The sequence below is a fragment of the Cygnus olor genome, chromosome 1, assembly GCF_009769625.2.
Source record: "Cygnus olor isolate bCygOlo1 chromosome 1, bCygOlo1.pri.v2, whole genome shotgun sequence".
In the NCBI taxonomy this organism is placed as follows: Eukaryota; Metazoa; Chordata; class Aves; order Anseriformes; family Anatidae; genus Cygnus; species Cygnus olor.
Window position 1 is genome coordinate 98,641,148 of NC_049169.1, and position 12,795 is coordinate 98,653,942.

Genomic DNA, 12,795 nt, shown 5'->3' on the forward strand with positions numbered 1-12,795 from the left:
CTCTCATTCCATTGGCTGGCTGCTGAAGGAGCCGGCGCGGTCCTCGCTTCCGATTGGCTCGGCTCGCCCGAGGGGGAGGTGGGGGAGCGTGCGGGCCGGGCGCCATGTTGTGGAGGGGCCGGGCGCCATGTTGACGCGCCGGGCGCCATCTTATCGCGCCGGGGGCGCAGGGCTCTGACGCGGCCGGCGGAGGCGCCGCCCGGCGAGGAGGGAGAGCTGGCAGCCGCAGGAGGTCAGTGCCGGCCCCGGGCGGGCCTCGCCGTGGCCCCGACCCGTCCTCCGGGGGCCCCGCCGTTGGCAGAGCCCTCCCCCGAGGCTCGGGGGTCGCCCCCCGCAGCTGGCTGAGCGCCTGTCCCCGGCCCCTGCTTCGCCTCGGGCTCCCAGCCGGCGCCCGCCTCGCTTCTTGCGGTCTCTGTGGTGTTTTTTTTTTTATGCCTTTTTTTTTTTTTCCCTTAAGTTTTCTCTTAGGTTATCCTGCTGAGCCCCTCGTTCATCTCGTAAGGGGTCTCCGGAATGAGGTGTTTAAAACCCCACGTGTAACAGAATGGGGAGGGTAGGATGCAGCGTAAGGGGGTTTCTGCTGAGCTCGGGTCTGTGTCTGCGCGCTGGGTCAGTGCGATTTGTAAGTTGTGACATTTCTGGAGGCTGAGGAGCAACCGGTGCCGCCACAGCTCTGGAGAGTCAGCAGCCTGCTGCTGCCAAAAGGCCCGTTTCTAACCCCCTTCTGTTCTGCAGGGTTTGGCCATTGACTAAGGCTGGGTCGTGCAACCATTCAGTTCACTAGGTCAATAAGATACTTTACGCGTTTATTTTCTTCTGGCCTCACAAGTTTGATGCTCCCCAGAGGAGCAGGGGAGCATCACATCTCATAGTGGCAGTGAGCTGTTAAATTTTTCTCACCTGCTAAACTTGTATCATCACAGTTAGCTCAGAATAAATAAGAAAGATCAATACCATGAAAAAGGTGTTCATCAGCACACAGTTAATGTACAACTTAACCAAATACGGATGATTTAATATCTTTCAACCATGAAAGGGAGTTTTTTCTCTCATCTCTTCCCTGCCCTGGCATCCTCTCACTTCTTCTGGCTCTGTTGCTTGTCATACTTTTCTACTAGCAGATTCAGTCAATTATACTGTTGAAAAGCAAACCTAGCAAAAGAAAAAGAAGGATATTTTCCTGCCTTTAGTGCTTTAATTGGTTCACAGAAAGGTATTGCAAGTGGCAGAGCTGGTATGAGAGAAGACAGAGCCATGTGCTTGGGACTGGAGCAAGTATCTGACTGGATTAAGGGATGATGGGAGTTTCATTCCTATCTACCACTCCCTTTAAGGTGCTACTTACATGTCACATTCATGCAGGATGCTTTAGGAAATTCTTCCAATCAAGAGGCTATAGGAATTAAAGCTAATCTAGTATTTTGTAATTATTTAGTTTCTGCTTCGTTACTGCTTATGTCCACAGAATATAAACCTGTTTGATACACCCTGAGAAACTAAAACTTTTCTGAGGCTAATACCTTCATGTATTTTTACTGCTACTTTTCTGAATTCCTGAAACTCAGACAACATCACTTGCAGCATTACTTTTGCTGAGAAGCATGGTATTCAGGTCTCTTGAATACAGGGTACAAAGGAGGATTACTGCTTCCATCCAGTCTGAAGCTTACCAAGAAATGCTAGGTTAAGCCCACTGAACTCTAGTGTAATCACAACTTAGGTTTGATATTTTTGTAAAAAGCTCTTTTATTTTTTTCCATTCTAAGAAAATGAAAGCCTTACCACTTGATGATGAGAACCAATTCTGAGAAGTCTCAAAAATAATAGATGTATGTCTGCTGGTATACGTTCAAGTAACAGTGTAAATTTTGAGTGTGATGTCCACAGTTAAAACGTACTAGTGGCTGCAGATTGGAACCCAATCAATCTCATCTCTTTTTGCCACCACCTGGTGAAGGCTCGCTCTTCCATATCCTTAGCCATGCTGCCTTCTGTCTGCTTTGCATATGCTCTAGTCTGGCAACATAAATTATTCAGTTTGGGAACTTTTACCCAATGCCCTCCCTCTGAAATACCCTAGGTTTTCACTTTTTATCAGAATTATTCACCTCACTAAGTAAATAGCTAACTGTCAGCACAGAATGGGGGCTGGGTTGTAGCTGCAGGCAGCAAAGGAAGAGGAAGACTTAACTCTGTATCAAAGAGAGAATAATTTGACCTAAGCTGTGACAGAAAACTAAACCTTCATTATTCTAGCCGCCAAGTGTCACCTTCAATGAACAGTGCACTCCATTTTGTCTACAGGTGCAACTGTAAACAGTTTTTTAGTGGTAATATTCATCTGAAGTACTTCTGAATACTTTTGTTTGTATATATATATATGTGCATGTAGGTATTCCTTTAATTTATTGATATCTTGCTGTTATATGAGGTCTAGATGAAGAATGCAGGCTCAATGTAATTCTTGAATTTCTGCATTCATGGTCTGACCATGTTGCCTTATGTGAAGTTCTGTATATTTTGAGTGAGAAGATTGGGTGAAAATGACCTAATTTCAGCCAGGCTTTTCAACCTTTCTGTGTGCAGCAGCACAGTTTTTCATTAGAAGTAGTAAGCCCTGTAATACATGTGGCCACTTGTTTACAGTTTATGGAATGCCAAAAAGAAGGGAGGATTTTAGTGAAAGCAGAGTGTTGTGGGTTTATTTCTTCTCTAATACTTGAGGGCAGGTAGGTTTTGCAAACAAAATTAATTACTTCACATCAAGATAGGGCAGTGATCCTGCAGTCTGCAAGAAGTGGTAAGCTTTTGGTGAAACGTCAGAAGACTTTAGGTTTGGAAGTTGTGTTATAAAGGCAGTTCCGGATAATAGGGACATGTTGCACAGATCATGATTGATGCCATTCTCTGTGATCATAGAATCATCTAGGCTGGAAAAGACCTGCAAGGTCATCAAGTCTCCAACCATCAGTCTGACCTACCAAGCCCCATCAGTAAGCCATGTCCCTTAGCGCCACATCCACACATCTCTCAAATACCTCCACAGATGGGGTCTCCACCGCTTCCCTGGGCATCCTGTTCCAATGCTTGATCACCCTCTCTCTGATTCAGTTCTTCGTAATGTCCAACTAAACCTTCCCTGGTGCAACTTGAGACAACGGCTGAGGTTACTTTGCACACAAATTTAAAACCTTGATGGCATGTTTTCCTGCCATGGTTCTGAAATTTGTGCTTTCCTTCTCTGTGCTCAGGAAGATTCAGAATCACTCCTGTCAGTTCAAACCCATCATCTTCTGAAAAGCAGTTTTTAATTTTATTAGAGTTGGAGATTATAAAACTAGACTTGGAGTTTGCAAGTGACTGCTGGAGTGTGACCTGGCATATAGGAGCTCCCAAAAGCCTGTCATACTTAACCATGTACAAAGGCAAAGGACTCTGTCCTTGTCATCTGAGGTTTTTAAAGCTCAAACGTAAATTACAAGATAGGAAGTTAATAGGGACTGTTTATGGTGAATGATTTGCTTGAATTAATGAATCAAATAATAGGCTGATGATAAGTTCTCCAGAATTCATATTTTGGACAAAACAAAGGTGTTTTTTTTATTTTTTTATTAAAAAAAAAATCTCTTGTGATTTAAGTCATTGCCTACAGATTTTTTTTGCTAGCAAATCAGCAAAACTTGGTCCTGAAATTGTTAGTGAAAAATAGCGTAATTTAAATTATGTTTGGGGGATGGGGGCTGATAGAAAGCAAGTTTCCCTTCCCAAGTGCAAATGCTATGTCTGATAGATCCTCCTAGCTAAACCTGTAACTTTGAGTTTTCCTCCAAAAGAGATTTGGGGTGTCTTTAGGGGGTTGCATACCCCCAAAGAGTCTGAGGAAGATCCCAGTTTCAAAATATTTACATTACCAGATTTATGAACAGTGAAACTTAACGATTTTTTTTTTGTCTGGTATAGCTACTAGTGGAGTCAGTATAAGCCTCAAAGTTATATGCTAAAACAAGGCAATGATCATTTGCAGTATTAGATATAAATTCAGGTTAATTCATTGGCTGAGTTGCATTTTCATAATTTGTAGTTCTAGTTTGATCTGTTTAGTGGCTTCTAGGTATCATCTTTATAGTAGTTGTCCTCTTTTGTCTCAGCTTTTGTCAGGAAGAAAAACAGATGTAACATCCTTAGCATAATTCCTGTTAGAGTTCACAAAACTCCTATTATGACAACATAAATTTACCTCCTTCATGTACCCATAATACTGAATTGTATTCGTGCAATTACACAGAACAGTTCCCTAATAGTTATTTCTTAGTGAAGTCTGTTTATATTTTGAAACCATGTTTCTGAACATTGTCCTGTCTAGTGTGCTTTGTTGGTGGTGCTGCAGATGTTCATGGCACAGTCGTTCATCTTGGCCACTGGGTTTCTTTATTTTTCCCCAGTAATGTTCCTTAATGTTTGTATGTTGTTAAGGACAGTACAGACATCATTACGAAATGGATGCACATCCATTTAAACCTTGTTAGATGTTATCGTATTTCTTTGCACATGTAATTAATTCAGGTTTGACTTACTGCTTTGATGGGAGGTGAAATCACTGCTTAAGAATGCAGAGAATGTCCTTTGCTTTTGAATCTTATATTATACTCCTGTGACATTGGATTAACGTTTGTGAGCTGGATCTTGGCTGGTGAAGGGTAGTAAGGATTTGGAGTTCATGTGCTGTGGCCTGACATTCTTCATGGTGTGGTGACATCAGCTTCTAAAGAAATAATGCTAGGTCCTGGCCCGGTGAGTTCTGGCGATGGTAATACACTTTCATACCACTGCCTTGTATCACATCACTTATGTGAAAATATAATTAAGAATGCTGTTGCAAAATACGTCCTTCATCCAACGATATGGATCTTGTTTGAGGCCTAATGCCTGAGTGACCAAAGACAAGGGCTCAATGTCATATAAAAACTTGTTTGACCGTGTGTCCATACTGATGCTTAGAGCTAAGTTAGATATGTTCAGCATTGTTGACTTTCATGTAGCTAAGCTTGGCCAGGGTATTCTTTGACAGCTTATTTTCTTTAATTTCCTTAAAGCTGACACTAGTCATTTTTTTCACCCAAAGACTTTCCTTTGCAGGATTTAGAATTTAATCCTTGTTAATCAACTTCCTGAAGTGGAGTTTGATGGGGAAGAATGGTTTGTGGTGTTTACAGAATGCTTGTATTTCCATATATCCATGCCTGGAAGAAAACCAATGTTACACTTGAGACAACAGCTATTACCTAAGGATAGAGGGGAGTTGGATGTAACTATAAATTTCTGGTAAAGGAGATGAAATAGTATGAAATAATCGGGTGAAAACTTTGGCCCCACTAGACGGAGGGGAAAGAAATCTAGCATTTGGCACTGAGAAATTGTATTAAATCTTTCCCTTGTTTCTCAGCTGTAGTTAAAAGTACATAGTCTTACAGGAGGTTTTGTTTATTAGTGCCTTGTATTATTTGTTTATTAGTGCCTTTTAGGTCTAAGTGTAAGATTCGAGTGCATTATTCAGGAAATTGTGCCTTAAACCTGTTGAAAAGTGGCTGTGGAAATCTGCAGCTGTCTTATCAGTGAGATTTTTTGCAGAGAAAATGCTTGGCATCAACTCTCAGGCGATGTATCCAGAGTGAGATGTGCTTGCTTAGAATCACAGAAACCACTTTCTGCTTTTTTTTTTCCCTCCTTTTAGTAACAATTGATGTTCTGAATTTCACTCTGCCTACTAAAAGCTTCATTCCCAAGCTTTTCTGCAAGGACTTCTTAGGGGGCAATGAATTGATCAGGAGGGAGATTTTTGTTTGTTTTGAGGATCAACATTTAGAAACATTTTAACTTCCAAAATTTGTCTTTTTAATTCACTTCTGGGGTGCCAAGCACGACTTAAAGTTAATCTTTGTATTAATGTCATTCCGTGCCTAAACTTTGAATAAGTAGAATTAATCAGTTTAAATAAATAAAGGCTTCTGGCTAGACTCTGCGTGGACATAGTTTTGTAGTGTCTGTACATTGCTGGCAGATTCGGTCAAAACCAAGGTTTAGCTCAAAATGATGGTAATATTGTCAAATACCAACAGGATGAAATTGATTTTCAGGCACAGTGTCCTGTGACTGTATTCAGGTTGACTCTGGCTTCTTTAAAAAAAAAAAAGGACAGTGTTTTCAGTACTGCATGGCTAACTCATCCTGGGGCATCCTTGCTTGCTGACACTTTTATCTTTACCTAGTTTAATGCAAAGCTCCATTAAAAATGGCCTTTGTGTGAGTTAAACCATAATGCATGCAAAGAAGGTAGACTCAAGAAATATGTGCATCGTGGCTAATTCACGCTGGGATAAACAAAATTGAATTTCCTTGAAGGGAAGTTGGAGCTGGACATCCAAGCGTTGTTTTCTGTAAGCTATTCTCAGCATGCCATCAAACAGACAGCAGATTTTAAGTTCATTTCAATTTGAACACTGTGAGTAACGCTTGGCCTTAAGACAGAGAGAGAGAAAAGCTGAGGCGGGAAAGTGTTTTAAAAGAAAATAATAAACGTGGTTTTTTTTTATATTCAAAAGGCAAAAAAAAAAAGCAGTGCAGCCTTAATTTATTCAATAGTAAGCTCCACATTGCAAAGCCTGATTGCTTTGTAGTTGCACTGGCCATTACCCTTAAGAGGAACATAGCTCAATGCAGAGGAGGGTGGGGGTTGAAGAGAAGTAAAGCTTCAATGGGTAAGGTTGCTTAAAGGTTTTGAGGGGGAAGCATTTCTATAAGTGATAACACATTTGTGAATAGACTTAGATGATGGAAGTGAGTCAGCAGCTGCTGGGTAAATGTAGATGCTGGATGCTAGAATGGTTTGGGTTGGAGGGGACCTTAAAGACCACCCAGTTCCAATCCCCTGCCATGGGCCAGAACACCTCCCACCAGACCAGGTTGCCCAAAGCCCCATCCAGCCTGGCCTTGAACACCTCCAGGGATGGGGCATCCACAGCTTCTCTGGGCAGCCTGTGCCAGTGCATCACCACCCTCTGAGTAAATAATTTCTTCCTAATATCTGATCTAAATCTACCCTCTTTCAGTTTAAAGCAATTTCCCCTTGTCCTGTCACTACACTCCCTGACAAAGTGTCCCTCCCCAGCTTTCCTGTAGCCCCCTTTAGGTACTGGAAGGCCGTCGTAAGGTCTCCCCAGAGCCTTCTCTTCTCCAGGCTGAACAACCCCAACTACCTCAGCCTGTCTTCATAGGAGAGGTGCTCCAGCCCTTTATTGCCCTTGTGGCTCTCCTCTGGACTTGCTCCAACAGCTCTGTGTCCTTTGTGTGCTTGGGGCCCCAGAGCTGAACGCAGCATTCCAGGCGGGGTCTCACGAGAGCAGAGTAAAAAGGGGAACATCACTTCCCTTGCCCTGCTGACCATACTGCTTTTCGTGCAGCTGAGCATAAGTCTGGCTTTCTGGGATGCAAGTGCACATTGCTGGCTCATGCTGAGCTTCTCATCAACCAATACCTGAGGTCCTTAGTAGAGCTGCTCTCAATCCATTCTCCACCCAGTATTTGTGCTCGGGATTGCCGTGACCTAGTTGCAGGGTCTTGCACTTGGCCTTGTTGAACTTCATGAGGTTCACACAGGCCCACCTCTCAAGTCTGTTCTGGTCAGTCTGGATGACATCCCTTCCCTCCAGCACGTCAACCATACCATAGAGTTTGATGATTTCAGAGAGATGTGTTAGTGTGGGGAGTATAGCAAAGTGCTGTAATGGTGTTTGCTAAAACAAAAATATTATGGGTTTTGTGATAGTGATGCAAAACACAAGATACTTATCCAGATTCTTTCTTCTGCTGTCTCTCTCCTCGTTGCTTTATTTGAGACTTGAATGCTGGGGAGCTACGTGTTCAGTGGGTGAAACATCTAACAAGTGAAAATTGAGATTGTCATGATTTTGCTGTTAATGACATTAGCTCACAGATTAAAATTAAAATGAAGAACAAACAACTTCAGGTGTGGTCGGTTGTTTCATTTTTTTTTTTTTAGTCGAGGGAACCTTTTGCTTAAGAAATGGTTAATCAATCCCCAAACAGCATGGAAGCCTCTTACTAAAATAGACTAGTCCAAGGTTTATTTGACGTTAACTGGAAGTATGAAGTCCTGAATGAGTCTTTCAAAAGCACCTATATGTTTCATGCGTATTTTCAGCCCTTTACACATGGAAATTCAAGTTCATTGACAGGAAGGAAATTTTTATTGCCTGCAGATGTATAGACTTGAAAGAGTGGAGGGAAAATGCACAAAACCTTCTCATGAAATGACAGTAAACCTTGCTCTGTGCCATATGGAATTGCTTCCCGTTTTAAGTCCACTGGACAAATGGATTCCTTCAGAAGGGTCACTGCTATTTGTTGCATGCTGCAATTTGATTCTGGGTTATGTCTGTGGCAGAGGTGACAATATGAGGAATTCCTTGCATGATCTGATCCTATGTATTAATCCTTGTATGGCACAGAAGCATGCAGTTGATATGACTAGTTGTGCCACTTTATGTTGAGGTAAAGAAAAATGAAGTGAAAATACAGTATTTCGAAATCACTGCCTTGTCACAGCACAGTAAGTTCATGAAGTATTTATCTCTTAAACAGATAATCTTGCCATGTTCAATATGTCTTGATTTTTACTTTGCATTACATGTGGGCTTCTAAGGTCTGAATGTGAGACTTAAAATGTAGGATCAGTCCTGTGGAAGGACAGGTTTGCCCACCTGTGATCAAGGCTCAAGTGGTCTGTTAGGTAGTAATTGATAGTGGTAATAGTTTTCATGCTGCAGACTGCTGACTAAGATGCATTTATCAGAAAGTAAGGAAAAAGTCTGTCTCTTCTGATGGGAGCTTTTGTTTGAATGTGTACCAGTCTGTACTAGCAAGCTGTCCTCATGTAGTGTCGCTATCCAGTGATGTCTGAGAAACAGAAGTGGGCAGGGATATTTATAATGTGATGAAGTAACATGAAGTAGAGCTGTAGAACTATCCCACTTTCTCAGGCCATCTGAGGTCCTTTTTTGCTGTAGTTTTTCTGCTTCTACCAGGACACAAGTCTCAGCTGATCATGAAGCTGTCTACTGGAGCTCAGCTTCAAGAAAGTTTTCTTATTCCAGCTTTGAGTAGAACTGAAATCTGCTGAATGTTGTGGTAGCAGTTTGTGTGCTTCTGTTTTCCACCATCCTGTTATGAATTAGAAGTACCACTTCCAAATTCTACTTCTGTAGAATAGATATTATTAACTTCTAAGGGGAAAGATCAGTGTTGGGGAAAGGGAAATGAAGAGCATCCCATCCTTTTCTAAGCTGTAAGAAAGATGCGTGAAAACTGCTGAAGTCAGAACACTAGTTAAGAATCCATCTGCCTTTTTTCATTGCAGTATACATGAAGCTCAAGATCTGAACCTGCTATGACTGACCCAGACGTCCTCACTGAGGTCCCTGCGGCTCTCAAACGCCTTGCCAAGTATGTTGTGCGTGGGTTTTATGGCATTGAACATGCTTTGGCTCTGGACATTCTCATCCGAAACCCCTGTGTGAAGGAAGAGGACATGTTAGAGCTCCTTAAATTTGACAGGAAGCAGTTGCGGGCTGTCCTCAACACCCTCAAGGGTGACAAGTTCATCAAATGCAGGATGAGGGTAGAGACAGCTCCAGATGGCAAAACCACCCGTCATAACTATTACTTCATCAACTACCGCCTGCTGGTTAACGTGGTGAAGTACAAGCTGGACCACATGAGGAGGAGGATTGAGACGGACGAAAGAGACTCCACCAATCGCGCCTCTTTTAAATGCCCCATTTGCTTCAGCACTTTCACAGACTTGGAGGCCAACCAGCTCTTTGACCCCAGGACAGGTAAGATATGGTAACAGTGCTCTGGCTTTCTGCTTTGTTAGTGCCAGGCTTTAAGGAAAGTCTTAGGATAATTCTCCTGAGGTTGGCAGAAGGTCAGGATACTGTTTCTGCATGTGGTAAGTGTCTGAATACCAAAGTCCTGTAAAATGTTGCAGAAAAATAATGTCGTGTTTTATTGCCCCACTGGTATTTGTTTTGGTAATGGTTACAGTAGTTCTTGTAGAGTCTGTACAGGCAAATAGCAATCTTGGTAAAATGCTTGTAGATATGCTGAGTGACAAGCAGTAGAGGAATGGAAGTCTTATCCCAATCAAATTCAAGGATGAGTAAGGCGAACTGCCCTTTTTGGAAGAAGGTGACTTTTTGGTATAACCTGGTCTTGCCTTCAAAACTGCATGACTTCTTTTTGCAGAGAGGACACATAAATCACTGAGTTTTGTATGCAGGAAATTTGTACTGTAGATATGGGCATGCGGGGAGTGAACTGTTACTGTTTAATTTGCTTCTAGCCATTTCATTATGCTGTACAACCTGGCTTCCCTAGTGTAAACCATTCTCACGAAAGTTAAATTAATTCCAGACTTGTCTGTGGTTGGGAGTAAACATTTTTTTTTCCAAGTGTGTGCCTCAGTGGAGGTGTGTATCTGTCTCATGCATATGAAATCAGAGTCATTTCTGGGTGTCAAAGGAGCTTCTGTGCTAGGGAAGAAAAAGAAAAACACCCGCACCTGATGAGATCCTGCTTTGCCTCTCTAATCTGGGTTTATTCTGCGGGGAAGACAGGGAGCAGAGGTTGGGTGTCAGGCCTCTACCTTCTGAACTAGTTTCTCGGTGCTCTTTAATGTTTCCTTTTAAATTCTTTCTCCTGCGGACAACTTTTATTTTTTTCAAGTTGTTGCAGTGGATTGTGTTGGCCACATGCCTCCACTGCCCTCTGGAATTTCCTCTTAGAAAAGACCTGAGACCCATTTGGGTCTCTCCCTCAGAGAACTCTGGAAAAGGTGTGTGGAGGAACCAGGTTTACTGGACTGTTCCAAGGATGCCTTTGGCCCTTAGTGCTGCGCGTAAACCTCTCCCACTCATGGATGCTCATGGCAGTACAAGAGTTGAAGGGTAACTGAAAGCCTTATGAATTTCAGTCAGGGCTGACTTGCGCTGCAGCCACATTAATAAAATGTTGTGAATCAAAGCACAGGGCCAAAGAGGTCCATGAAGCAGGTACAGCATGGAAAGCATCCTCTCTGCTAGGCTAGACCAGGCTGCACTTGTCAGCTTCCGTTCCTTATCAGTGATGGTAAGAAGATTTTGAACCTCTGTGCCTGTAATCGTTCTGTTTCGATTTGTGAAGTGTGATTTGTGAGCTCTGTCCATACCTTGGGTTTGTAGTGCTCTTCAGTTACCACAGCATCTCTCTCCGTCTCTCAGCTTTAGCAGAGGTCTGTTTTGTATAGGTTACCTATAGGGTACAGGCCCTCAAATGGAGGTCTTGCTTCAGATCTGTTTTACTCCATTTGTGAATATAATTTCTGAAATAATTTTGAAAAAAAAACCAACACCATAAAGACCACAAAACAACACCACCAAAAAAAAACAAAAAAAAATGGGGCAGACAGCAGGGTTTTTGTAGGCTGTTTTTTTTTTATTATTTTTTCCCTGTAAGAAGTTACTGAGGACATGCAAAAGCTAATCTTTTCCAAAGTCATATTACCTATGTACTTTACCGGGAAGAAGTGCAGTGCTGTACCTGTGCTGTGTTTGTGTCTTCCCTGTGCCTTGATATTGGGAACTTAACTTGTCTGAGAATCTCTGGCCATCTTCTTCTGTCTTTTCTTCTGCTTTCCTGGAACTCAAAGTTAAAAACTTAGAGCATTTTTAATCTTCTATGCCAAGTGATGTAAGCAATGCAAAATAAGTTCAGTTAATGTTCTGACTATACTTGGAGAACTGGTAATAAAAATTAATAAAAATTAATAACATTTATAGCTTTCATTTGGATAAATTCTGCTCTTAGTGAAACTGAGATGTAACCAGTTGTCCTTATGCAGGTAGGGTTGTGCATTACTGTAGAGTCCTGCAGTGATGACTTAGAAGTTGCATCTATCTTTCCAGGCTTTTCCTGTGTAAGAAGGTGAATAACCTAGAGTCCTGCAGAAGACAGTGTTTTTGTGTATGTAAGATTGGGCTTGTTTCACACAGCTAATTGCAATTAAAAACCTGTAGGAAGAACTTTTGATTCATGAGGTTTCAGGTTTGTGTTCTACCTATTGACCTGACAGCAGGCTTGTCAGGAATTGCTGCAGACTGGCTTCCTGCACTGAGCTGACAGTTCTCACCCACTTTGAATGTGTTGAGATCTACAGAAAGAAAAAAGCGAATGCTATATGAGTGAAGTGTTACTTTGAGCCTTGTGTTTCAGATGGGTTGACTGAGAAAGGAAAAAGATTGTAGTCTTCCTAGAAGATCCTGTTACGAACACTTGAAAAACTGATCATTGCCTTTCCTTTGCGTCACCGACTGCTGTCTGACCTGTGCTCTGATATATCATCACTTCATTCTGCATACATGCTAGCAATCATTTGCAGTTGCTATTGCGATGAAGCCTCATGTAGGTAGAAAGCTGCAGCCATTCCCTTAAACAAGGTAAGGGCCCTCTCTTGAGGCAGAGATGTACAAGAAAAAGATTAATTGAGTAACAGTAAGAAAAGTCAAGTGTTAAACGTGTGCTGTGAATAACAGAGCCAGACTGTCTGCTTCCAGACCTGGGCTGACAACGGACACTGACATAAGGGACACTGGATTTTCAAGTGCTTCACCTACAGATAGGATGCTCTTTCATCTGGATCTTCCACAGACTTTGGGGAAGATTTTTGTTCTTTATGCTTTT

General features: G+C 42.1%; 1 protein-coding gene across 1 annotated transcript in view; it reads left to right on the forward strand.

The window, feature by feature from the left end:
• Positions 1-70: 70 nt before the first annotated feature.
• GTF2E1 (general transcription factor IIE subunit 1) overlaps positions 71-12,795 on the forward strand; it is a 55,323-nt gene continuing 42,598 nt past the window's right edge. Inside the window, exons 1-2 of the mRNA XM_040571948.1 lie at positions 71-232; positions 9,434-9,911. Of these exons, the coding sequence (XP_040427882.1) occupies positions 9,464-9,911 (448 nt within the window). The 5' untranslated portion in view covers positions 71-232; positions 9,434-9,463. The remainder of the gene's footprint in view (positions 233-9,433; positions 9,912-12,795) is intronic.